At 47.3% G+C, this 26,379-nt stretch overlaps 1 protein-coding gene and 1 pseudogene across 1 annotated transcript; both read right to left on the minus strand.

The window, feature by feature from the left end:
- Nucleotides 1–6,480: 6,480 nt before the first annotated feature.
- Nucleotides 6,481–8,408, minus strand: LOC123171496 (uncharacterized; annotated as a pseudogene).
- A 1,065-nt stretch (nt 8,409–9,473) lies between these two features.
- On the minus strand, nt 9,474–19,317 carry LOC123171497 (SPX domain-containing protein 3). The gene is made up of 3 exons (XM_044588972.1): nt 19,084–19,317; nt 18,873–19,008; nt 9,474–9,656 (listed from the first exon to the last, which is right to left on the minus strand). The coding sequence occupies exons 1-3, from the start codon at nt 19,315–19,317 to the stop codon at nt 9,649–9,651; spliced, it is 378 nt and encodes a 125-aa protein (XP_044444907.1). The 3' UTR covers nt 9,474–9,648.
- Nucleotides 19,318–26,379: the final 7,062 nt, after the last annotated feature.

Here is a 26,379-nt window from a genome sequence, read left to right on the forward strand (position 1 = left end):
CTGAAAAGAAGGCGGAAGTTAGATGTTCACCACCCCTCAATAAGGCATGAAGAAAAATCGCCAAGCTATTCTCCCTAAACCATCCACCCTGAACCTACCATACCCAAGTCTCTGGGTTCATGAGGCATGTACAGGGGGCATGGCGAGCTGTGGGGCCCCTCCACATGATGATGGGCTAGAACATGAATTTCTGTTGCCTCTCGGAAGCATCCCGAAATACGGCGTCTTCATACACGTACATCGAGGCTTATGCAGTTGTTGAGTTGTAATCGTCATGGTACTTCGACGATTCCCGATGACAAGTCCTTTGGTAGCCTTCTCGGATGTCACACCTATAGCTGGTGTATAACACGAAAGCCAACATTTTAAAACCCAACCAAACCTTCCTTTTTGTTTTCTTTCTCTTGGTTCGCTTTGTTTTGTGGGGTATTTCTAGTTGTTGCGCTTCCCCAATATCTTTTGCAGCCAATGAAGAGGTACTTCTCGGCGTTGGCCGATGACAACCCGATGTCGAGTCTCTACACCAACCAACAACACGGGTATCGAGGGCAACCCCGTACGCCTGTGGACGTCGATGATATCCCGACATCGATCTGCTATTGTCGACGGCATCCCGGCAACCAATCATCTGCAACAACATGAACAATGGGCGTAGGCAGGAAGCGCCTAAGTTCATAAGGGTGCTGCCGATGTCACTCAGGTACCCCGTCTCCAACAACAATGAAGCTTGGGGGCAATATCATCCCCTTGATCATCTATAAGGCCGATGGTGTCCTGCATACCATCAGAATTGCCTCGCCATGCCATGGCAACGCACTATCCAAGGTGTAAGTGAGTTGTCGATGGTCTACCGACGCCTCACCTACATCATCACTGGAAGATCACGGGAGCAGTGCAATGCGCCCAGTGCGACTAGCATGAATCTGCGAAACCCTTCGATCTAGTCGGCTGACACCGCAACAGCTAGGCGGTCGCGACTAGGTTGATAAAACTTCTCCAAAATGTGGCATGGTATTGCGCTCCATAATGGAGGTAAGCTGAGATCGCTTCATTGATAGGCGCCATAGCAGCTACATGGCCCAAACAAGTTGTCTCAGAAAGCGGAAGGATCTACCCGCGTTATCTTTAAATAAAAACACCAAGGCTGCAAGTAAATTGCGCCCAGCGGTCGAACTTTTTCACCAAGTCAAGTTTGATCGCTCCGCGCTCGAACTCAACTTGGCGAGGGGGCATTTGTTCGACGAGAATTTGTCGCGCCGAAGTATCTATGAGCACGAGTATATATCATAGTGTTTTTTCATAGAATCAAAGGAAGAATGATTTTGGTAGTATTTGATATGCACACGTACAAAGAAAAGCTTTCTCCACGTTCGGTGGCCATAGTTCATGCATGTGGACTTTGAGCCTGATGTATGCATGCGTTGCATGCTAATTACTCCCTCCGTTCCCAAATATAAGTCTTTCTAGAGATTTTAATAGGTGACTATATATGAAGCAAAACGAGGATATAGAAAAGCTCATTTGTCATTACGTCAATTTGTTAGAACCAAGTGGCACATGGCCGTGTAAGTTTATCCCTTATTTCTTTTTCAAAAAGGGGAGCGCGCAAGCCCTGGCCTGTGTATCAAGCCATGCATACAACCATATTATTAATTATCAAAAATGTCTGATAATAATATATATCAAACAACGTAAACCATCACTCATACCTACAAATTCGACAAATGGGTAATGCCCTCAGCCCCACTATCTATAAAATGGGGTCATCGTCAATCCGTCCGGCTGCATGACGTATCAGAAGCAAACATCAGTTGCAGCTGAGCCAAAGCGTACACCGCATGCGCAAGCTAAAGAAATGCACGCCACCACAACACACAAACCCAAGGCAGGATACATAGATGCTGAACGCAACAACACCTCCCCTAGCAAAATTTTGTGCAAAAAACCACCACATTTGGGGCATCAATTGCAGAAAGCCACCTAGTCCTTAATTTTGTGCAAAAATCACCGCGTTTCTAGTAATTTTTTTGCAAATTGTTCCGATCAGGTGATTTGTTCCATTTAACCACGTTCTCACAAGTGGGGCCAGATTGTAAAGAGCAAAAATTTTACACACACACCCCTTGATCTAAAACAGAAAAGCAATCAGCCCCCCACCCCCGGGCAGAGGCGCGCTGGGCGTCGGGTTCTTGGCCTCCGCCGCGCTGCTTGGCCGGGCACGCCGGAGCGACGCGCTCGGCTGACGGTGGGCGGAGGCGCGCTGGGCCACAGGAGGGGCGTGCTCGCGCTGGGCCGGGGCTGCTGGAGCGACGACGAGCAGCAGCAGCCGCGAGCGGCGGCGTCCTGGCGCACGATGCCTCCGTGTCCGCGTGGCTGGGGTTCTGTAGATCGGGCCGGTGGCGGTGTCTTGGCGAGCGGCGGCGGCGTCTTGGGGCACGATGCCTCTGCATCTGACCGCGCGATGCAGGAATGGAGCTCGAGCTCCGACCTCTTCCATGGCGACGCCCCGGCACAACACCTCCCCCACTCCCCGGCGTTGTTCGGGGACTGGAGGCGCCACCAGCCTTCAAGGTCGCGAGCAGCAGAGCTCGCGCCGGTAAAGCTGATTCCGGCAGACGGCACCACGCTCCTGGGCGTCGAGCGGCCTGGGCGTCCCGCCCATGAGCTCCGACCTCCTCCATGGAGGAGGGAGGCCGTCCTGCCAACGAGCAAGGCCAGGGCGGAGGGAGTCCGCCCTGCCGACGAGCAAGGCCAGGGCGAAGGGAGTCTGCCCTGCCGACGAGCAAGGCCAGGGAGGAGGGAGGCCGTCTCGCCGGAGGCCGCCTCGCCGTGGCCAGCCACCACCTTAGAGGAAGAAGGCGACGGGCGTGGAAGGGGGGCTGATTGCTTTTTCATTTTTTCAATAAGAGTGTTTTTGTGAAATCCAGGGAGGTGTATGTCAATATTTTACCAAATCGTCTCCTTACAATCCGGCCCCACTTGTCAGAAAATGATCAATCAGGCCAAATCACCTGATCAGTGCAATTTGCAAAAAGTTTACTAGAAACGCGGTGATTTTTGCACAAAATTATGGACTAGGTGGTTTTCTGCAATTGATACCCTAAATGTGATGGTTTTTTGCAATTAACTCCCCTAGCACTTCGGCTTCTGTAGAACAATCGATTTTCAGCCAACAGTGGATTTACTTACTAGTTGGCATTCAGAAGTTAATTACCTGCAACTGTAGCTGCAGAGAACTCCCGTCTTGATGCCTCGTCGGAGCTGCAGTTTTTCATCCGTCCATTCAAAGGTAATTAATTACATCAAGTGATGGTGATTCAGTGCGTGTTTAGACTAGAGAAGTAACATTACATGTTGTCACTGCTCATCTTGCCGGATCGGTCGGCGGGATCAAGCAGAGAATGGACAGAACCTGGTCCTCCGACGACACCAGAGATGACGATGACGACGACGACGTTGGTGCTCTTTTTTTTAGAACGAAGGCTCGCGAAGAGCCCGGCTTTGAATTAACAAAGCCATCAACCGGCTAAGAATTACAACAGACAACCCAACTTACAACGGTCAGAACGATACAACGGAGAACTTTGGAAAGCCTACTCACTACAACCTCCACAAGCCGCAAATGAATTGCAGCTAGCAAAGGCCGAGCACTCCACACTAGGATCATATGTAGCAGAAACTGAGCAGCACAGCAGGACATAGCCGACCTTCGAGGATGGACCGTGCTCCGGGAACACCTAGAGAAGAAAGAAACCAACATCTTCCCTCTCAATCACCAAAGAGGGACCCTTCCCCCTCGCCATGGCTCTTAGATGCCGCACCGTCGGGATTTCGAGAAGCTCACCCTAGAGCTAGAAGATTGTCGCCCTCACATCGCAAGGTGGACATAGGATGACCACATCGATTTGGGATATATCTCGCCGGCTGCTCCGCCACAGTCCATGCCCAACTAGTTGGAGACAAGCTTCAAGGAATCGGACGACGTAGAGGGGGTAGCTCAATCCCTCACCTGCATAACCTCCCAACCGAGCCCCGCACCCTTGACGACGCCTCCAGCAAGGTCACGACGCGCAAGGCGCCGCCGCCGCCAAATCCGCCAAGGATAAAGGTTTTCACCCGGGCAGGGGGATTGGGGTGGAGAGCAGGGGACCTCGGCGGCGCCCCCATGGAGGAAAGCAGCGCCCTTGGGCGTTGCCGCCGCCGGGCCAGCCAGACCAGCCAAGGTTTCCCCCGGTTCCCTAGCTGACCACCAACACGCACCAACGCCGGAGCCAGAAAACGCTAGCCCACACCAGAGGCGAGAGCGAGGCAGCAGGGAATAGGGATTTCGCACCTCCAGATCTGATGGAGAAAGCTTCTCGCCGCGGCCGGATTCCACCAACCACCCGCCGCCCCCGCGGCCGGGCCCGCTGGCCAGCACCCCCTGCGAACGCCGCCCACCGCCCGACGACGTCGCCTCTCCGGCAAGGGCCGCCGCCCCAGGAACCACGAGCCTCCAAGAGGGGGAGGAGCGCCGAGATCCCCGCCGCCACCTTCACCGGCGGCCGTCTCTGGTAGCGGCGAGGGGGAGGAAGGGGGTGGAGGGGGGTGGCGGCGGCGGCGGAACCCTAGTCGCCCCCGAGTCGCCCAAGGGGACGACGCGAGGGCCGGGAGGAAGAGTCTCATTCCACGGCCTACTCCGCGGGGGGTGCTCTCAGGCTGCGCCTCCGCGGCCTACTCCGCCCTCGAGGACCTGGTCCTCCGCTGCCCGCGCCTGCGCGTGCTCAGGTACACCCTACCCGGCGGCTTCCTACTTGACATCACGGTGCGCTCGTTGTCGCTGCGAGAGCTCGTCATTGAGGACACCCCAGATCATCGGACATGGATACGCAAGATAAACATAACAGCACCCATGCTTGAGCGACTAACCCTGTCCTCCGACGTCGCGGGCCCTAGAGTCTCCGTCTTGGCGCCGATGGCAAGCAATATTTCGTGGCGCTGCCATTACAACGGCGGGTTCAAGGAGTTCCCTGACTGGACACTCGAGACAGTGAGCTTGCTGTCAACAACCACAAGGGCGGCGGCGGCGGCAGACGGACAACAACATCCGGTGCTGCGCATTGACGCAATCAAGGTCAGTTCATCACTGGCAGGAGTACACTCTACTTCTCAAGAATCCCAAGTTCCCAACCCAAAGTTTTCAGGCTAATCTTATTTATTACTCTCGCTGACAGGTGGAACGTGTGCAATGAAGCATACATATTGTTTCTGCAAATCTGCCTAAGAACCAAGAAAAGTAAAAAGTGCACCTTTGGTTTATTAAGTGTCTATTCATCCTGCCGCCCCCTCCTCTAGACCTATCTTCTCGATCCTACAAACTATCTTTAGGACCTTTTTGGACTAATATGTGACTATACAACCTAGTTAACAACAATAGAAAAATGGACCAAAACTAGGGTAATGAACAGGAAACACGCCTAACTATAAAATTCCTTATTTACTATGATAAAAAAAACCTCAATTACTTCTAAAACAAAATACTACTTAGTTACACTGAAACACAGTGTCTGTAGCCAATAAAATAATCACTGAATAAACATCTGTGGCAACTTACTTGAATTTTTGATATTTCTGAGCAAATATGTTCCAATATCAATGGATTTCGCTATTTCTTTCAACCAACTAATAGGTTCCCCAGTAGTCAATTCCCTTTACAAGAAATTTATAGATAGACAAACACCTAATCCATCATCAACCGGAGTATACCTGCATCCATATCCGGCCAACTACCAAGCTGTTGTCCGGCAACTACATCTTTGCCTGACAAGTATATCGTCTACAACCATCTACATCACAAGAAACTCATCACCAGCTTGAGTTGTAACTTGTAAGTACCATATATCCCAAGATTTCTTTCTTTCAAGAAAGAAAGGAAGAAGGTCAGATCGAGAGAAAGGTTGCGCTCTTACCGCAAGAGGGCGGGCAGATCAAACGTAGCCATGGTGACCACAAATTGTGTCGTGCAAAAAAGAAACAGACGAGAGATTGTGTCGTGGCAAACAACGTGCACGCGTATCGTTCCTTATTATTATTATTATTATTATTATTATAAGAACCGGCGCGAGAGAGAGAGATCCTTTTATTATTATTATTAAGAACCGGAGAGAGAGAGAGAGAGAGTACGTTAGGCACGCACGCATGCATTCTCCGAGCTCCGTAGTTGGCGCATGCACGTAGTTGGCGAACGCATCGATCGGACGAGAGGAAAACAAATAACAGCGATCCAGTTGTCAAACAAACGCGTCGAATACACATCTCTCCTACAAGCAGCTGGGACATAAATGTACAAGGAGAAGGAGGTGCCGTAGGACTAGCTAGCTAGGCCCTACAGTTACAACGGAAATACACGTACATGCATGTACAAGACTGTCACCTTACAACTCAACAGCAACTCCCAAAGCTAACCTCCCTCAGGGAAGTAATGTTGCTATTGAAGGAGAGCTAACAACTGGAAGCCGACTCTTTTCTCAAGTGCTCACCTCTGGGCATAGGAGTGTACAAGCCAGCGATTGGAATCAGCTTGCCGTAGCCATGATCATCGCACACCCTGGTCGCCTTCCCTGATTTTACTTGGACAGCGAAGAGGCCAGCATCCGTGGTCACGAAAATGGTGTTTGCTTCCTCAGCGAAGCCCAACACATACACTGGACATTGTGCACCCACGGGAGCACCATATAGGGACGGCAAACTTTCCAAGTAGATGATTCGGCCCGGCACCCATCGGCCATCCACTACCTCCCTTGACCATAATTGCAGATGCGGATTCAATTCTTCGGCGAGTCCTAGTCCACCGTCCTCCGCCAGCATGAGGTTGCAAGTGGGAACATCCTTAGAGTGGCAAGAGTCTGGTGTGTCGAACCAAGTCAGTCCATGCCTTGCCAAGTCATACTCCAGAATCAACGCACCACATGTCATGAAGTACAAGAAAGACCTCCCAACAAGCACGCTGGAATAATATGTGAAGTCCATGAGGAATTCGTCGCGCATTAAGGTTGGCTCGCCCCAGGCGCCGGCCTCGGATGAGTAGACGCATGCCGACGTCTCATATAAGTCGTAGCCGGCGTCTTCATCATAGACGGAGAAGACAAAGACAACGCAGAAGGGACCCCCGTGGCAGTCGTGGTGGTTGCACCCGCCAGCTGCGCAGAACACGGCTGCGGTGGTGTTGCCGAACTGGAACGCCACGGGGATAGGTACGCGCTGCTGGGTACCCGTGATTGGTTCCCACACCAGGAATTCCGCAGTACGGTCCTTAGAGAGGAAGAGGGCGCGGCCGTGGCGGCAATCGACGGCCTGCCAGAGCAAGCAGTCGGGGGCGGCAAGGGAGAACGGCGACACGGTGGCCGGGATGAAGGTAGGGATGGCCTCGTCATGCCAGTCATGAAGAACCCCGAGCGCAGTTGGTGACGGATGGAGATCGTGGAAGCTGCGCCGAAACCAGCGTTGGGAGACGGCCTCGCTCCAGGACTTGCAGACGAGGGAGGCACGGAGCAGGCTGGCGGGGTCGCACGGAGCAGGCTGGCGGGGTCGTCGGGCGGGATGCGGAGCAGGATCTCTCCTACGAGCTCGTCCGGGAGGGCCGGCGGTGGTCCTTTTTTTCTCAAATGATACTCCGGCAGCAGTCCTGGTGCCATGGTGGCCGCTAGCTAGGTTTTTCTCTCCGAGCTTGGCAGCTGCTGTTGGCCCAATCTGACGAGTACGTGCGGCAATGGCGACGAAGCGTACGTATTTACACGACGGGTAGCCGGCCGGAAGCTAAGCCCACGCTTGGGGCGAGAGCCGGCTAATTGCTAGCTAATTGCCATTCAATTTTCACGGTGTGTTTAGATGTATATATAGTACAGTAGTAATAAGAACAAGCAAAGTTAACTCGAGGCGGCCGCTATTTCGAATCCTACTCTAGCTAGCTACGTGATGACTCCGAAACCATCACGGACAGGCTTTTTTCATATATATCCGTGTGGAAGACACATCATGGGGATATGAGGCTAGCCGTTGGTGTGTGCCTGTATGAGCTCATGCCTAGGTTTCGTGTTCGTGTTTCTTTCAGATATAACTAGGGACGCATCTAGTGGGCGGCCGGCTGTCCACTAGCGCGATCGAGCGGCCAGCCATAAAAGGCAACTTCCTGTCCCCCCGCGCGGTACTGAAAAAATAGGGATCGAGCGGCCACCAAACCGAGCGATGCAGCACCCAATCCCGAAAAGAAAAGCGATCCCTCACGTGGCCAGCTGTCCACAAGCTCGCTCGCCCCCATGTCCCAAGCCCTCCCATGCTCGCTCGCCCCAGCCCCTCCCACGCTACTTTCTTGACCTCCACGAAAGAAAGGGATCCAAGGCCCCTTCTTCCTCCTCCTGTACAGCCGCCATGGCAGCAGAAAAGTAGAAGAATCTGCTTCAACAAATTGATCTAAAGGGCAGGGTGATCAGACCCATACTAGGTAGCAAACATCAGGCAAGTACTTCCTCTCTGCCCCTCTTCAGTTCTCCCCTTTCTTGTACTGCATCTATAAACACCCTCCTCCATGGATCCATCAACAAATCCATGGAGAAGCTGCTTCAAAAAAGGAGTAGATATGCCACATCTATAAACACCCTCCTCCATGCATCTGCACACTAACATAGGGTTTGAGAGTGAAACTGAACATGTTTTCTAAACATGCATGCCAGGCAAGTTTCCCCTGCCCCTTTTATGTGTTTAACAAGTCAACTAAGACATATTTTTTGGCCAACTAAAACATGATTCTAGTCAACTGAACATGCATGTTGGCCAACTGATATATGCATCCTGGCCAACTGAAACGTCTATTCTAGCCAGCTGAACACATTGACTGTGCAACAGAACATGCATCCTGGCCAAACTAATATATGCATCCTGGGAAATTCAAACACTATTCTAGCCAACTGAACACATTGACTATGCAACTGAACATGCATGCTGGCCAACTGATATATGCATCCTGAGAAATTCAAACATCTATTCTAGCTAATTGAACACATTGACTATGCAACTGAACATGCATGCTGGCCAACTGATATATGCGTCCCGGGAAATTAAAACATCTATTCTAGCAAACTGAACACATTGACTGTCCAACTAAACATGCATGCTGACCAACTGATATATGCATCATGAGAAAATGAAACATCTATTCTAGCAAACTGAACACATTGACTGTCCAACTAAACATGCATGCTGGCCAACTGATATATGCATCCTGGCCAACTGAAAGATCTATTCTAGCCAAAACCAAAAATCTACAGTACGGCAACAAAAACAAAAGAACTTTTGTGAAAAGCACACAATGATCAATAGAAACTTCTGCAGCAATTTGTGCAACAGAGAAATAAACAAGGTTATTGAAGCCATAAACCATATTAAAGTAGTCACGCATATATACTTGTCCCACACATATATTCTGGTAACACACCTATTGCAAAGCTATACTGTCAAAATATGTTCAAATACACTGGAAGTAAAAACAGAAACGGCGACGAAAAACATATATCTATAGTCTGTCATCCAATTCTTCTTTCTTCTTTCACCTGGATTTTGCATCTCCAAAAGTAGCATCAAATTGTGTCCCAATTATGTTCAGAAAAATCAAAATCAGCTCCCTGCCAACAGAAAACTTGTGGATCATTGCAACAAAAACAGAGGAAAAAGTCAGAAAACTCTGTAGTAAAAAGAAGTCATGTTCTTGCCAACTATTTACTGCAAACTGTGCAACTAACATAACAACTCTGTGCAAACAAAAAAATGCATGCCTGTTATAATAAAATATTCTGCTATAGACATGTTGCTTTTGGAACTAAGATTGTCATAAAATGGTGTGCAACTGCCTACTTACTAAGTTTTTAGGTTGTTTGAAACACTCTTTTCTATGGTTAACAACTGATGACATCACTTTCTTCTTTTTTATATGTGCAGGGAGTGTGTGGCGGCATCCAAAAAAAGGAAAAAAAAATCTTGATCTCAATGAGTTGCCTCCTGATCTCAATGAGCTTCCTCATGATATGGATCAGCAGCAACCCAGCATACCACAAGGAAATTGGACCGAAAATAGGCGATCCGTGTACTACACGCAGGCAAGTCGTGGTGGTAACCCTATGGGCCATGACAATGTGGCAGGCCAGTCATCAACCCATGGTGCCCCTGTAGTGGTGTCTTTGTAGTCAGAGAGCCATACTCTTGATGACACGGGAACCGCGACAAATGTTCTTGGTCCAACCAGGACTGAGCTAGGAGCTGGGGCTGTTGACAGAGCTGTGCAAGGAGAAGAAGGAGAGGATGAGGCTGGTTCTCAACCTATGGAACCCTATATTGGCATGAGGTTTGACAGCCTTCAAATTGCTAAGGATCACTACAACAGCTACGCCCTATGGATGGGTTTCTCTATCAAGATGAACACCTCTAGGCGGACACCCCACACCAATGTATTGGTAAAACAGCAGTTTTGCTGCAACAAGTTCAAGAAGCCAAAAGCTGATGATGGAGGATCTGAGGCTCCTCCTGTCCTGGACCCTATTCCAGATCCAAAACCTGTTGACAGTGATGAGGAAATGGAAGATGAACCTCCAATCTTTGCTGAAGAGGAGGCTGGTCCTAGTAAGAAGAAGAAGAAACGGAAACGCGAGACAATAAAGCAGACTCAGCAAGGCGAAAATGTTGGTGAAGCTGATAGATGGGCGATGGGAGGTGACGCACTTTGTTCGTGACCACAATCATCCACTGGTGAACAAACCTTCGTTGCCCAAATACTTGAGATACCACCAAGGCATCTCACATGATGAAAAGGAGTTTTTGCGCATCTTGTATAACTGCAACTTGACTACAGGTGTGGTGTTTCTATATCCCTTAAAGAATTAAGTTTCCCTCTAGGCAGTCCAGTGTGCAACTGTTATGGTATTACTGTGCAACTGAAATGACTTAACTGTGCAACTGGTGTCCAACTTCCCATGCTGTTTCTATATCACTTTGGTGCTTGTTGTGGAACTAGATTGCCTTCACTGTGCAACTACACAATGTCCTGTATGCAAAAAGTGCAAAGTGTTTTTAAAAAGGTGTAGCTAGGTGTCCATTTCCTGCAGTTATCTTCTGTGCCAACACATGTCCTATTACTGTGCAGCTAGATGTGCGCATTCGTGCAACTAAAAAAGGATATATTGTTTTGTTTTTGTATTATGCAGGACATATGATGCATATAATGGCAGAGTTCTACGGATCTAAGATGATGGTGCCGTTCGGACCAAAGGCAATAACAAATGTGTGTACAAGTTTCCGTAGAGATGACACAAAGGAGGGTGACATGATTGAGACAATTGCGCACTTCAAGGATATATAGAAAACCGATCCAGACTTCTTCTATAAGGTAAAATATGATGAACAGGACAAAGTTGTCAACATATTTTGGGTGGATGGCTTATCTCGAAAATCTTATGGTGAGGCGTACCACGATTGCATATCGTTTGACACTACCTACATGACCAACATGTATTATATTGTTCCTAGGTGACATGTTAGCTCTACCAGTGGCAATTTTCCTGTGTTTGTTGTGAAGATGATGTTGGATATCCTTGTTATCTACCACCGGAAATTATTTTCAAATACTTCTTGTCTTTTGACAATTGGTAGTCACTTATGTGTGGTACAATTTATTGATCATCTTTACATTGGCTTTTGCTTTTATTTGCCCTTTCTCTTGCCAAGGTTTGTGTCAACTCCCGTTGTCTTCCCTACCACTTGTGGATCTTGTTTATTTCTTGTTCTTGTCTAGTGTTTTCTAGATATAGTGAAAGTGGTGATCCCACCTTGTGCATTTTGTATTCATATGCAAATCCTATGTAATGCACAACTCGTGGGGGAGCTATCCTATTTTCTTTAGAACACTCTTCTTGTGATCCTTATCAAGTGTGTGTTGGTGGAAGGCAAGCCGCTTTCTTTTTGGTACTTTGTGCCATCATGAAACTTTGTTGAGAGCTTGGTTTGTTTGGAACCATCCTCTCTTTGGGAGTTTGACATCCTTATTTTAGTGTGTACCAATGGATATCTCATTCCTTGATGTATCTTCAATGATATCTTCCAAGTGATTATTTCTCCATTTGGTATCCTTTTCACTTGGCATTTCTTTGTCAATTGGTTTCGGTTCTTGGGAAGTTTTGAGCATGCATATTAACTTCATGTAGTATCTTTGGCATGCTTTCTTTCTGTGACCCAATATATAGGGGAAACTCCACCAAGTCTCAAATTGGATGAGATGTGCATGGATTTCATTTCCATATCTATATGCACATATTTATGTGGAGTTTGTCCTATGTATATTGGTGTTTCTAAATCTTTGGTCCCATTGAGTTTGGGTACCATTTTGTTTGTGTTGTTGTTCTAGGAACAATTGGAGATGCATTGGATGCTCGGTTCACTCACAAGGAAGGTGTTGTCACCATGTGCTTATTGGAGTCAAGCTAGGATGATCAATGAACTACTATCTACCTTCGATTGGTATCTACTACATCCTTCCAATGGTATCTCGGTAACAAGTATCTTCATCTACTTCATGCACACATTTCTTGCATCAACCTTGTGTAGGTTGTATCATGGCATGTATTCATTCTTCCTTGTGATACTTGTTTTCTTTCTCAAAGCATCCCAACAATGATCTCTTGTTGCTAGTTGTGATGTCTTTGATGTTCGTGTGGTTGGAATTCATTTACATACAATAAGACCATATCTAGCCATGTACTATGCTCTCAAGCAAATATCTTATTGGTATATGTATGACTTCCTTTTGGATATCTTGTTCCTTCATGTTGTAACTATTTCGGGTGTACATCCTTCTTTGTAGATATATATCATCATGATTTTGTCTACCTAGAACCTTATACACTTGAGAGAAATTACATCTCTAGATGATATCCTTTCTTTCACGTCCACCTTGTCTTTCTTGTTATTTCTTTGGTGGCTCTGTGAAAGCTTTTGCCTTGAGTGCGTGTCTTATCTCATTGCATCTTGATGCACTCTTGTGTGGTGAAGCTTATTTTCCTCATGCTTGTCTTTACAAGGCTTTTGCTATCTTAATTGGTATCCCTCATCTTGATGAAGCTTTCTTTTATATCTTCACCATGGGTTGTCACAAGCATAGATTCTTTATATGCTTATTGGTAAGCTTGTGAACCCATTTGCTAGTTGTGTGTGGGAATGATAGGCCTTGCACCATGTGCCTCATTCTTTCAAGACTATGTTGATGCTTACTGCTCACCCTTACATTAGTCTTCTCAAGTGCTTTGCCATGACTCACACACATCATTTTGGTTGAGCCTACTCTTAAGTTGTCTCCTTTATATGTCTCAACCGTTTGTTGGTTGCTTGTGCTAGGCTTTGTTTCCTACTTGCCCGCGTGTGCTTGTTGTGAGTTTCTATTGATTTTGGGGGAGCTATGATCCTATTTTGTGCACTTTGTATCCAAATACAAAATTCTTGATGTGCACAAATCATGGGGAGCTTCTCTAGTTTCTTTAGAACACTCCTCTGCTCATATCATAATATCTTTTATTCTTGTGGCACGTAGGATCTTTGGTCTAGTTGGTTCAATTGGTATATTTTGATAGCTCGCTTCAATTGGTATCTGTTGATAGCTTGATTGCTTGTTTCTCTCTTTGTTATGTCTTTGTGGCATATCATTCTTGTGCAATCTTTGGACCTCAATATAGTTTGTCTTCCTCCAAGTATTTACCGCTGGACATGTGTATTGCATTCCACTCTCTTGTTGAGAAATACACAATTTTTGGAGGAACATCTTTTATATTGGCCTTCTAAGCTTTTCACCCATTTTGGCAATCGATGCCAACGGGGGAGGAGTTTCAGAGAGTTTTGTGGAGAAGTCTTCAGAGTATTCTCCTTGCTTTGGTTTTGTTCCTAAGCATTTGCACCTCATATGCATGCATTATTGGCTGTTGTATTGCATGGTGATGCATAATTCCTTGTATAAACTCTCTTGAAAGTGATTGTCATCAATTACCAAAATGGGGGAGATTGAAAGAACATGCGGTGCCCCCATGTTTGGTTTTGGTAATTAATGACAATCTCTATGGACTAATGGTTGCCTTGAGTTATATTTGAAGGATTTGTCCATAGGCATTTCTTGAAGTCCATGTGTTTGTTTCAAGGATTTTATGTGGTGACCAAGGTGTTATTAAGGAATTATCCAAAGATTGGTCATGTGAGAGTTGAGCTTATTGCAAGCATGTCTTAAAGAAGAAGATTGTGTGATCATTCATGTTTACCTTCAAGACATCATCCAAATGAAGAGAGTTGGAAAGAGTCAAGGTTGATCAAGACTAAGTCAAGAGTGAATCAAGTTGATCAACACACAAAGCGCACAAGATGTACCGAGGGATCAAGAGATCCCATGGTATGGTAAGCATTGTCAATTACGCTTTGTGTACTAACCCATGGTCTTCGTGAGAGTTCTTTGTGGGGTTAGGTTGCGGTGTGCAAGTTCAAGTGAAGCGGGCAAGTTCAAGTAAAGCATCACGAAGAGATCAAATGCTTGAAGCCATTGTGGTGACAATGGACTTGTGAAGATGTGCGGAAGGGTGGCTCACCCATAGTGGAGTATGGGGGAGGAATCAACTAGTCTTCATCGAGCCAACGCAATCAAGAAAGGTGGTCCATCTTGAGGGAGTCAAGATCGTCATCATCTAGCTCAAGTGGACCATGTGCAAGGCAAAGGTTTGCTCTTGATAGGTTTTCTATTTTACCGGTCTCATGATGGTAGTTGGGAGACCGGGCTATAGGGTCGATTGCCGTACTATCAAGGGGGGCTCTCGATGAGTAGCTTGATCGTATCGTTCATAGAGAGCTCAAACCATTGCATCCTTGCATCATCTTTATTGGTTCTTGTTTGGTTCTTCTCTTTGTGAGTTTTGGAGCTTATGGTCATCTTGATGACAAGCTCGAGTTCATCAAAAACGGAGCTCACTCGCATCTTCTATGATGTTTTCGATGTTGGAGGTTATGCCGGTTCTTCTCGGTTGGAGGTTTCACTCCTCTATTTGTTAGGCATACCTCCCCTGCCTCTTCTTACTATAACCACTCGTTGTTTTGATGCTACTCGTCATCTTGTATCCAACAAGCTTGAGTTTGCTCAATTCGGAGCTCATATGAAGAAGTTTTGGCAGTTCTGTTTTTCTCCCAGCGGTAGTACCGCGGGCCGAAGCGGTAGTACCGCTTGGGGTGCTACAAACGGTAGTACTGCTCCACAGCGGTAGTACCGCTTGGAGCCTCCAGCCGTAGTACCGCTGCGGCTACGTGCTTCTACCGCCTCATCTCGGGCGCTCTTTTTTCCGTGTCGGGTTTTACGGTACTTGCTGCGGCAGTAGAGGCGGTAGTACCGCTCATGCGGTAGTACCGCCCTTACCACCGCGGTAGTACCCTCAGGGTCCAGCGGCAGTTCCGCGAGGGGGAGCGGCAGTACCGCTTAAGGGGCCAAGCGGTAGTACCGCTCTCTGCGGGGCTGCTAGGGGGGTAACGGTTGGATTTTCCCCCTCCTATAAAAGGGGGTCTTCTTCCCAATGAACCTTATCCTTTGATCTCGTGTTCTTCCTCCATTGTTGACTTTCTTCGAGCTTGCTAGCTGTCAATCCCTCCATGGATTCTTGCTAGTTTTTGAGGGAAAAGACAGAGGAGATCTAGATCCACATTTCCACCAATCACTTTCTCCTCTATGTGAGGGGAACCCCTTGGATCTAGATCTTGGAGTTCGTGGTGTTCTCCTTCTTGTTCTTCCTCTCATTTTCCTCCCTAGCATTAGTTGCTTCGGTGGGATTTGAGAGAGAAGGACTTGGGCACTCCGTGTGCCTTTGCCATTGCATTTAGTGCATCGGTTTGAGTTCTCCACGGTGATACGTGGAAGTTACAAGTTGAGAAGCTTATTACTCTTGGGTGCTTGGTACCCTTGAGCTTGTTCCTCTTGGGTGCTTGGGCGCCCTAGACGGTTGGTGGTGTTCGGAGCTCAATCATTGTGGTGTAAAGCTCCGGGAAGCGTCGGGGTCTCCAATTAGGTTGGAGAGATCGCCCCGAGCAATTTGACGGGTACCGGTGACCGCCCCCAAGGGTTGCCAAAGTGTACGGGTTCGGTGACCGCCCCCAAGGGTTGCCATTTGTACGGGTTCGATGACTGCCCTCAAGGGTCCCTTAGTGGAATCACGGCATCTTGCACTGTGCAAGGGCGTGAGGAGATTACGGTGGCCCTAGTGGCTTCTTGGGGAGCATTGTGCCTCCACACCGCTCCAAACGGAGATTAGCATCCGCAAGGGTGTGAACTTCGGGATACATCGTCGTCCCCGCGTGCCTCGGTAATCTCTTACCCGAGCCCTTTACTTATGCACTTTACTTTGTGATAGCCATATTGTTTCTTGTCATATATCTTGCTATCACTTAGTTGTTTATCTTGCTTTGCATAAGTTGTTGGTGCACATAGGTTTGTAGGTTCTGTGCTTGTCAAATTAACCACTAGGTTTAATCCGCATTTGTTCAAGCCTAAAGCGTAATTATTTTAAAGCGCCTATTCACCCCCCTCTAGGCGACATCCACGATCTTTCACCGTCAATGTCCGCCTTCTCCTCCTTTGGTGGCAGTACGGCTATGGCACGGACACGCCCGGGCACGTCGGCGGGCACTGGCGAGGCACCCCTCAAATAATGTAATCCACATCCAGACACCCCAATTATCATATCTCAAATTCATACAAACTCATGCAACAACGTTGATGCATACACATCGCCCGGCTACTCCATCACTACTAACTAAACATGCCGAACTACCAAAATTTGGCATATTTGGCTATGGTAGAGTTCGTCCACGGCTGCCCTTGCCCTTCTCGGTGCCCTTGCCGTCCTTCTCGCGGAAGTACCGGTCGAAGGCATAGTACGGATCGAGCGAGATCTTCTCGTCGTCGGACCTGTCCTTGCCGTCATTGTCCGCTTTCTCCTCCGTTGGTGGCAGTCCGTCCATGGCATGGACGCACCCAGGCGCATCTGCAGGCACTGGCCAGGCATCCCTCAAATAATGTAATCCACATCTGGACACCTCAATTATCATATCTCAAATCCATACAAACTCATGCAACTACGTCGATGCACACACATCGCTCGGCTACTCCATCCGTACTAACTATACATGCCATCGGACTACCAAAAATTGGTATATTTGGCCATGCTGGAGTTCATCCATTGCTGCCCTTGCCATTCGCGGCGCACTTGTTGTGCTTCTCGCGGAAGTACCGGTCAGAGACGTAGTATGGATCGAGCCAGATTTGCTTGTTAACGGAGTTGTCCTCGCCGTCACTATCCGCCTTCTACTCATTCGGTGACAGTCCAGCCATGGCACAGACCGCCCAATTCTGCTCTCGAGCGAGGGCGCGCGTGTTCCTCCGCTATCGTTTCTTCAAAAATGCGGGCACAGATGGCTTCCTCCTCTGCGGCTGCCCGCACCGCCACATCAACCTCCTCCGCCGCTGCCATTTCCGCCAAGATATGGCCCTCGACAGCCCATATCCTCTCCTTCCCACGGCGGGTCACCGTTCCCGATGGGGCTCATAGTCTGCTCAACCAGTGATGGGGAAGAAGAGGTGTTCGGGCTGCCGGGACCATGAGGCTCCAGCCGCAGAAGTCACGAGCGCCCAGTAAGCCGACACTATGGAGTCGTGATGGACACTAGGGGAGTGGAGTGAAGTGACTAGAGTTTGATCCGGCGAGCGGATAGGGAGCAATATATGTAGGGTCGGGTGGGCCAGTGTGGGCCGGGTCCGACATGGCGGGCGTGCCTGGGTGCCCCCATATCCGCCCCATATTTGGGCTGGATATCGGGGTGCCGGCCAGTCTAGACGTTTGAGGCCCGTTTGATGCGTCCGTCTGGGTCAAAAATCGTGACCGGTCAATGACTAGGCGAACCGCCCAAGCATTTGAGGAGGGTTTGGGGCGCCCGGCCGTAGAAGCTCTTACCGGACAGTAAATAGTCAGATGCTATTTTGTTAGCGAACGTGAAATATAAGACATTTTAGAATGATCTAAAACGTCTTATATTTCCTTGCAGAGGGAGTACATATTAGTTGCAAGCATGCGTGTTGGGAAGGTGGCATGCGTAGACACGAGCAGGACTGGCCCTCCCATGTAACAAGTTCACGGTCAAAAGCGAGCGAAGTAAGGTAGTGACTAGTGAGGGTTGCCACATCGAGAGATTAGTTTGAAATATCCCCTTGCGCTGCCGCGGTTCAATGATCTGTGTCATGGCTAAGTTGAACGTTGCTATACACACGACGTCCTCTCCATGATTTATGCACGATACTGTTAATCAAGCCGTTGGTGTGATCAAGCCGTCTATACTGTGTTTTCAACCCAAAAAAATTCAATGATCTTGGCCAAGTCATAAGACCAGTTGGTCGTGGGGAGAAATGGTACGACTGACCAACCCATTGGGCTTAATAGAGAATATTCTCTGCAAGTCAAAAATCCAGCTGGTCGTGTGGAGGAAAGCTACGACTAACCAACCCACTGAGCTGAGTAGAGACTCACTAGTCTCCGAAGGTCGAAGCGTAACGAAAGTTGCTTTTTGTATGACAAAATTAAAGCAGAGCTTCTTGCGTACTCTGTTTTCTGTTCGTCTAAAGCTCTGAATTCCTTGAGATACTACCGCGAACTTACAATTCCAAGAACCTTCCAAAATTGTGTTTAAAAAAAAACCTTCCAAATTTCCTTTTTGTCAGAGCGTGCCCAAAAATGCTACTCCGTACTAGAAAAGAGCCTCCACATTGTCAAGCCAGAGGAGAGGAAACAGACCTGTGTAGTTGACGGCGCTGTAGTTGAGGAGCAGCACCATTTCACCGTGCAAATCCACGATCTCTCTCCTCACCTTCCTCATCTCCGCCTCCGACGGCTCCTCGCTTTCCACCGCCTTCACCGTCTCCCTTACTTCCTGCATATTGTTTTAGTTACATCTTCAGTATATTTTCTCCATCAACATTCAACAGTAGGCATGTTATGTACGTACCCTGTGGCGGATGATGAACTCTTCCTCCTGCTCAAGGAAGAAGACATTGAACCTGTCGACCTCGTCGTTGAGGAGCCGCACGAAGGCGGCCTCGGCTGCGGCACGGTGCGGCGAGGAGCCGGAGACGAGTCGGACGAGCACCTTGAGGCGCTTGTACGCCAGGAACTTATCTCTCCACCCCGGAGCCAATGCGGCATGGAGATACGGTCGAGTTGTGGGGAGGCATCGCCACATTGTTATGGCGTGAAGGAGGGGGTTGGTCAGTTTGGAATATTTGAAGCATATGCTGCCTGCAGTGGTTGGCATGGAGGGAAGCAGGGAACTGACTATATTATCCATATAAAGTACTAGGATTTCTTCATGTGAGAGGTACGGTGGACTTTTGGTCAAAGTAACCAAGGAGAGAATTCTTCGGGGGAGGAGTAAAGCTCCGTCAAAAATAAGATGTACTCCCTCTGTAAACTAATATAAGAGCGTTTAGGTAAGAAGAAGATATACCAAGCATATTCCATGGAGATTAATGCCTCTCGATTGAGTTTTCTACCTCCTCTTTGAGCTCTCTCCATGGAAGGTATTATTCCATGGTTCCCCGCAAAAGAAAGGTATCATTCCATGGGAATTTGGGATCTTGGCAGTTATGTGGCTTTCTTTACTCCCGACATGGCAAAATATAGCAGCTTCGGGATGTCATGTTTCTGTCTCTTCCGTCAAATTTTCGAAGTGTCGATTCGGAACGTCGTCTTTCCCATCCACAAATCTGGCTGTCTTTTTTTATATAATAAATAAATGACAACTGTTACGGTGATAAACAACTCACCTAATGGGAGCTGCGACGCGAGCATGCGCCAAGTATGTTGCAACCTTTGAGCCATTTGCTGGGACTGGCGCTTGTCGATGCTACAACCGGCAGGCAAGCGTGGAATATTTGAAGCATATGCTGCCGTGGGAGGAATGGAGGGAAGCTGGGAACCGACTATATTCTCTCAAGTGCATATACTAGAACTTTGGTCCTTGTGAGAGGTACGATGTACTTGTCGATACGGTAGGATACGGGGCGTCCAGCACGCGAGATTAACTTGGGCAGGCCCCATTGCTTGTTGTTGTCGCTAGGTAGTCCACGGACGTGAATACTATTTTGTTATTTCTAGACACAAGTATATTTTTCGTCCCTTGGTACTTGGCAGAGTTTAGATTTAGTCACTCAACGGTGAAGTCGGACAACTTGCATCTCAAACTTCTCATATTGTACAAATTTCGTCCCTTGTATCTGCCCACCTGGTTTCGCTGCTGACTTGGCGTGGTTTTTGATTCCAACCTGGCAAAGGAGACGGTAAAGCAAGCACGGGCACGCGGGATGGCCGAAGCTTCGTAGGCGACGATATCCCATGGATGCGATGGGCGGGCAGCGAGCTAGATGGCATGGGGAGGCTTGGGGAGAGTGGAGGAGAGACCACCAGGTGCACACCCATAGCACGTACACGTGCTCAAGCATGGAGGATAAGCACGGTTGCGTCAACGGCAGCGGGCAGTGGAGCACAGGTCCGCTGCTGGATGAGCTCGTGGACAAGGGGCTTCTTGGGGAGGACGTGTGAGGCTTCGGTAGGACAACGGGGAGCTACAGAAGCTGACAGGGAGAAGCGGAGCTTGCGGAAGGAGGAGATCGCGACGCGGCGACGGTCACCGGAGTTGATGAAGACGATTGGGCGTCGGCGATCTAGGTCCTCAGGCGTCGCTTCCTTTGGTGTGGTTTACTACGACGACAAGGTGGAGCGCCTAGACATGGCGAGCCGTGGACGAGGCCTATGCCGCTACTGGCAACCCGTGCTACTCCCGATGAGCTGCATCACGATTCCCTTCGGCCAACACAGCAATAGGGACACCAGTCGGCACAGCAAGTGAGACACGCGTGCTTCAGAACCAGGGCTAGCTAGGCGTCATCGCCACCTACATCCTAGCATGCCACCACAGCGCTCGTGCAGCCGCTGCACTCTAAGTGCTCCATGAAATGCCCATTAGAGAAAGTAGGGAAGAAGAGATAGGATGGGTAGGATAGTATGACCGATCAAAAACATGCCAAGTTAGCTCAGAAACCGCTTCAGTTGTGTCGAGGAACGAAATTTGTCTGGCACTAAATGTTCAAGGTACAAGTTGTCCTGTTTTATTGATGAGGGATTAAATCCAGACTCCTTCAAGAATTAAGGAACGAAAAGTATATATTTTTCATATTTCTATGATCTTTGTACTGTCAATGCATGATGAATAGATCGAAAGTTTTCACGCATGAAAAAAAGATAGTGATGCGTTAAAAAGGGAGAAACAAAGATGTTGGTAAGGAGAAGAAGCCAAGAAATGTGCACTTTATGCGGGACACTACTAAAGCAAAAGCATGTGCTCTAAACAATGTTTGCCCCCCAGAATGAGAGAGCTGGTGGTGGGTTCGGCAAGAGGCAAAGGAACCTTGTCCCTGGTCTCCTGCAGCTTCTTTTTTTAGGGCCATTTGCATTTGTGTCCCTAACTTGAACCAACTAATTGGATTTGCCCCTAATTTTGAAGCCTGCTCAGTTTGCCCCTCTGCCGTTAATTGCGCTTATAGAATTGCCCTTCTGTGTCGTTACTGTCCTGTCAAAGGGCTTTGACCATCTCAAAAAAATAGCAAATAAAATCGAAAAAAATCTGAAATTTTGAGGGATCAAAGATACTCAGACGTGCAAGTTTTCGTGCTGTTTAGACATACCAGGAGCTCGTGGAAAAGGAAGACGATAAATCTGTACGCTTATGAATAGCAAATTCAAAATAATAGCAAGAAAATTAAAAATTTATATAAAAAAAATTGGCAACCAAGATGCTCGGGTGGGCAAGGTGTGTGAAATTTTTTGTTATCAAATGACATGCGAGGAGCTCTAGCAAAAGAACAAAATAGTGTATTTTTCCAAAGTTTTTTCTGAGCCAATTTTTTTTTGTCCACGAGCTCCTACAATGTCCAAACACAATAAAATTTTGCACACACCTTGTGCACAAGAGCACCTTGGATGCCAAAAAAAATCATATTTTTTATTTTTCTTGCTATTTTTTTGAAGTTACCATTCACATGCGTATAGATTTATTGTTTTCCTTTGCCACGAGCTCCTGGTATGTCTAAAAAGCACGAAAACTTGCACGCAACTTGCGCACCTGAGTATCTTTGATCCCACAAAATTTCATATTTTTTTGATTTTTTTATTTTTTCGAGATGGTCAACCCCCTTTGACCGGACGGTAACGGTGTAGAAGGGCGTTTCTATAAGGGTAACTAATGGCAGAGGGGCAAATTTGAGCAGACTTCAAAATTAGGGGCAAATCCGATTAGTGGGTTCGAGTTAGGAACACAAATGTAAAAGACCCTTTTTTAAACCTTGCTTATTGCAGGGGTTGCAGCCTGCACACATGGAATGCGGAAAAAAAATTCTGATGCAGGTTTATGCTTTACCTTAAGCGAATATCCAACGTCCCTTCATGATGCTATTGGATTTCCGCCCGCCCAACCACCGCAAAACGTACTCGTGTGCTTCCAAAGCGCAATAAGAATTGGGCAGGAAGGAAGCCGGCCACCATTGCTTCGCACCATGTATTACTACAGGAAAAATATACAGGAAACGGAGTATGAAATATACTTGGCGAAGCCGCATTTAACCTCGGTAAATGTAGACCGGGTGTTGCACTCGGTTAACAGTACACAACTTTGTTTTGATCGGTTTAGGACTTGTAAGCCGAGTGTCACTTCACCGGTACTCAGTTTATGTGTGAGCCCAGTATAAACATGTGGCGGCCATAGTGGAAAGAAAACACGGGATGACGGCCGGTTCAACCTAACGGAGGTGCCATGTGGCACCTCTGTAAGCCGAGTGCCAACCTGAGCTGTATACCCATGCTTCCCCACCGTGTATGCGTAAACCGGGGGTGTTGGATAAGCCGTGTGTCCAGCAGTGTGCATGGCTTTAACGTAAGCCAAGAGACAGCCATAAGCCGTGTACCCACACGGCCCATGCTGTATGCGTAAAGCGGGACTGTTGGATAAGCCGTGTGTCCAGAGGCGTGCACGGCTTACGCGTAAGCCGAGAGGCAGCCATAAGCCGTGTACCCCATTCATGCCACTGTGTACGTGTACCCCGTCCCTTATGTGAGCCGACTGCCCCCCTCTTGGCGTGTTTCCACCCTAGTGAAGCTCCCACGGCTGTCATGTGTCCTATATAAGCTGAGTAAGGTCGTGGATACACTCGGCCTATAGCTAAACCCGGCAAATGCCATTAGATTCTTTAGGTCCGGCTTACAACATATAAGCCGAGTGTTTTGGCTGGGCCATTTGGCTTACTGCTTGTAAGACGGGTGTTTTTGACTCGACGATTTGGCTTACAGAATGTAAGCTGAGTATTTCACTCAGCTTATATGCCAAACTATTTTTTTTTGCTTGTTGGAACATCCCTGCATTTCAAACAACAATATACATTGATAGCTCCACGAATTTCAGTATGCATAGATATACAACATATATAGATAGTTTCACCGAGTTCATACATGTATACGTATCCACAAATTTACAACCAAAACCAGGTTCACAAATACATACATATCCAACAAAGTTGCATGTTCACACCAAAAACATAACTATATTGTTCATAAACATAAAGTTCACAACCATGATCTCCACGGCTGAGAAAATAGCATGTACGACCCCTGTCGACGGCATCCACGATGCAGACCTACAAGTTCATTACCACAAGCATGGGTTTCTGAGTTTAAAATGCAAACAATCGATAATTAGGTTCAAAGTGAAGCTAAGAAGTATGAAATAGAAGCAACAATACTTGTGAGCTCTACCATCTCTAATGAAAAAATAGAACTATACATAGATAAGGCACAAGCATTAGTTTCCAAATTCAGAGTGGAGCTAGATTTCTGACCTTTTCGTTAGTTTAAGAAGCACAAGCAACAAAAAGGAACTAGCATCAAGAAATACCTGGGGTATTCGTTATTACATGGGGGTCGAAGAGCCACCCGCCATCATTTGGCTTGATTGCCCAAGTGTATATGCTGCCGAAGGAGGCATGTTGTTGGCTCCAGCAGATGGAGGCATCTGTCAAAATCTTACAATGAGCATATGTGATAGTAAGATACATGATTGCAAAGTTGACGGACTTACAAAACTGAAATTATGAAGAGACGGAAGAGGAGGAAGATCCCGCGAAGTTGTGATGCTCGAACTCATTCTCTGCAGATTATTTTTTAGCAAGTGAGGTTACATCATATTGCATATTTCAATAGAACTAAATATTTGATTGGGTATTAAATGATGTAGCTAGTGATGAGGAAAAGGACTTACCCCCATGAAGGAGTCATAGACTTCCATCCTCTCCTTGAGGACAGCCTGCTGCCTAATCATGAACTCGTGTCGTTGAAACAAGTGTTGCTCTAATCCTTTCACTTCTTCCTTAGTCTCATGCCAACGACTGGTCTCTTCCTCTTGAAGTCTGGCCTCTTCCTCCCAAGTTTTGGTTTCTCCATCCAAGCGGGCCAACAATATGCTATTGCAAGTAGCTTATCATTGTTGCAACGCAAATAAGCAATCAAATTGAAGATCAACGAACCTGGGCATATCTGAAATCGCTGGATCATGTGCATTGCAAGCTGTGGGCAACCCTCTATACCATGTTGCGAGCTTGTCCTGCTAGCATGGAGGGTTGATAGTTTTGGAATGTCCTTCTTAGGGAGGGAACTGTCGCCAATCAATAGTCGGCCATCCTTTGGGCCTTCTCCAGCTAGGATAGCAACCATAGGGTCAATGTCCCATGAACATGGATCAGACACGGGCCTGTTCACCTGCTTGAACTTGTCGGTATATCCGCCAATCTTCAACCTGGAGCCTGGGTGGATCCACTGCCCCCCTGTTTATTAGGAACAAAGTTCTTTGGTTAACGGGTGAGACATAATGCAGTGAAGGTATTGAGATGCTCTTTTCCCTTGTCTCTTTCTCTATTCCGCAATACAAAACAATAAGATTCATATAGGCACAAGTTATTGAGCGGTTCATAAGCACAAGTTCATTAGTTCAGAAGCTGAAATGATATTGTTGCCTTCTTCGCCACGTATGCGGGGAGGGTGAGGTTGTCTTGATGGTGTGTCCCACCAGACATCAAGGCACACCGCATTGAAGCTGACCTATGTGTTTCCCTATAATCTTGGCTTATCCACCAGCATATGACATGATGCGTCCCAGCATACATGAAGGCACTACCTATCGTTTTAATAGTGACAACTTCTCAAAGAAACAAAACTCCTCCTCGTCTCTCTCTCTTCTAACCTAGATCCTTTCCCCTCCCCCTCCGGTGGCTCTAGCTCTGCCTCTACAAATCGTTCGATGCCTTCGCGACGCATGACATGAATGACGGCATTTCGATGGACTCCGTCCGCTTTGAAGGTAAAAGTACCCCAATACTTCACCTTAAATGATGAGGCCATACCGTCCTCCCCCATATCAAATTTGCACACGCATCTAGATCTGCGCACCTAGTTCCTTCTTGAGTCGGAGATGGAATCTAAGATTGTGTTACTTGTACTGGTAATAACTTTTAGGGTTCTTATCCGTGTTAAGACTGTGGGTTATTCTATCTTGGTTTCTAGTATGGTTAGGATTTTCTAGTCTCCAAAAAGGATTGGAGTGTATTTCAGCAGTCTCCAGAAAGGATAATGGGTCTCAAACCAAAGAACTGATGCACTGTGACGACGAATATGAACCAACTGTTGAGGAGCTGGCCTATTTTGAAATTTTGGTTGGAGTGTATTTCAGCAGTCTCCAACGAATATGAACCAACTGTTGAGGACATCAAGAAGGAAAACTCTTCAGTTGTGCTTGCAATATGTTTACGTACTTTTACATTCAAAGGTACTGCAAAATGTAGATTATAATACAATATCTTGAATACATCATAGCAGGCAGTTTTTATAACAAAAACGAAGGAGAGATGAATGTTATGCAAAGCTCTGGCACATTGAAGACAAAGCGGGTTGGACGAGATAGTCAGTTTAATTTTTACCCTTATCTAAACAAGATATTTAAATCCATATAGTGTATTTATTTCCCTTACCACTATATTTTGCCACAAATGCACTAATATTTTGGAATTGTGCAATACCTAAATATTAAACCACCCTGGATATATGAATTCTATAGGGAGAGTGGGAATTCACATATGTTGAGCTGAATACAAATCTAGTAGGACTGCATGAAGAAATTGGACCTATAAAAGATGCAGCACAAACAACC

This window comes from Triticum aestivum, chromosome 7D, assembly GCF_018294505.1.
Source record: "Triticum aestivum cultivar Chinese Spring chromosome 7D, IWGSC CS RefSeq v2.1, whole genome shotgun sequence".
NCBI classification, from domain to species: Eukaryota; Viridiplantae; Streptophyta; class Magnoliopsida; order Poales; family Poaceae; genus Triticum; species Triticum aestivum.

Coding starts and splice junctions, on each gene's coding strand:
- LOC123171497 (XM_044588972.1), bottom strand. CDS start 19,317: ATGTGGCGATGCCTCCCCACAACTCGACCGTATCTCCATGCCGCATTG. Junction 19,009..19,083: donor AGTTCATCATCCGCCACAGG/GTACGTACATAA, acceptor AACAATATGCAG/GAAGTAAGGGAGACGGTGAA.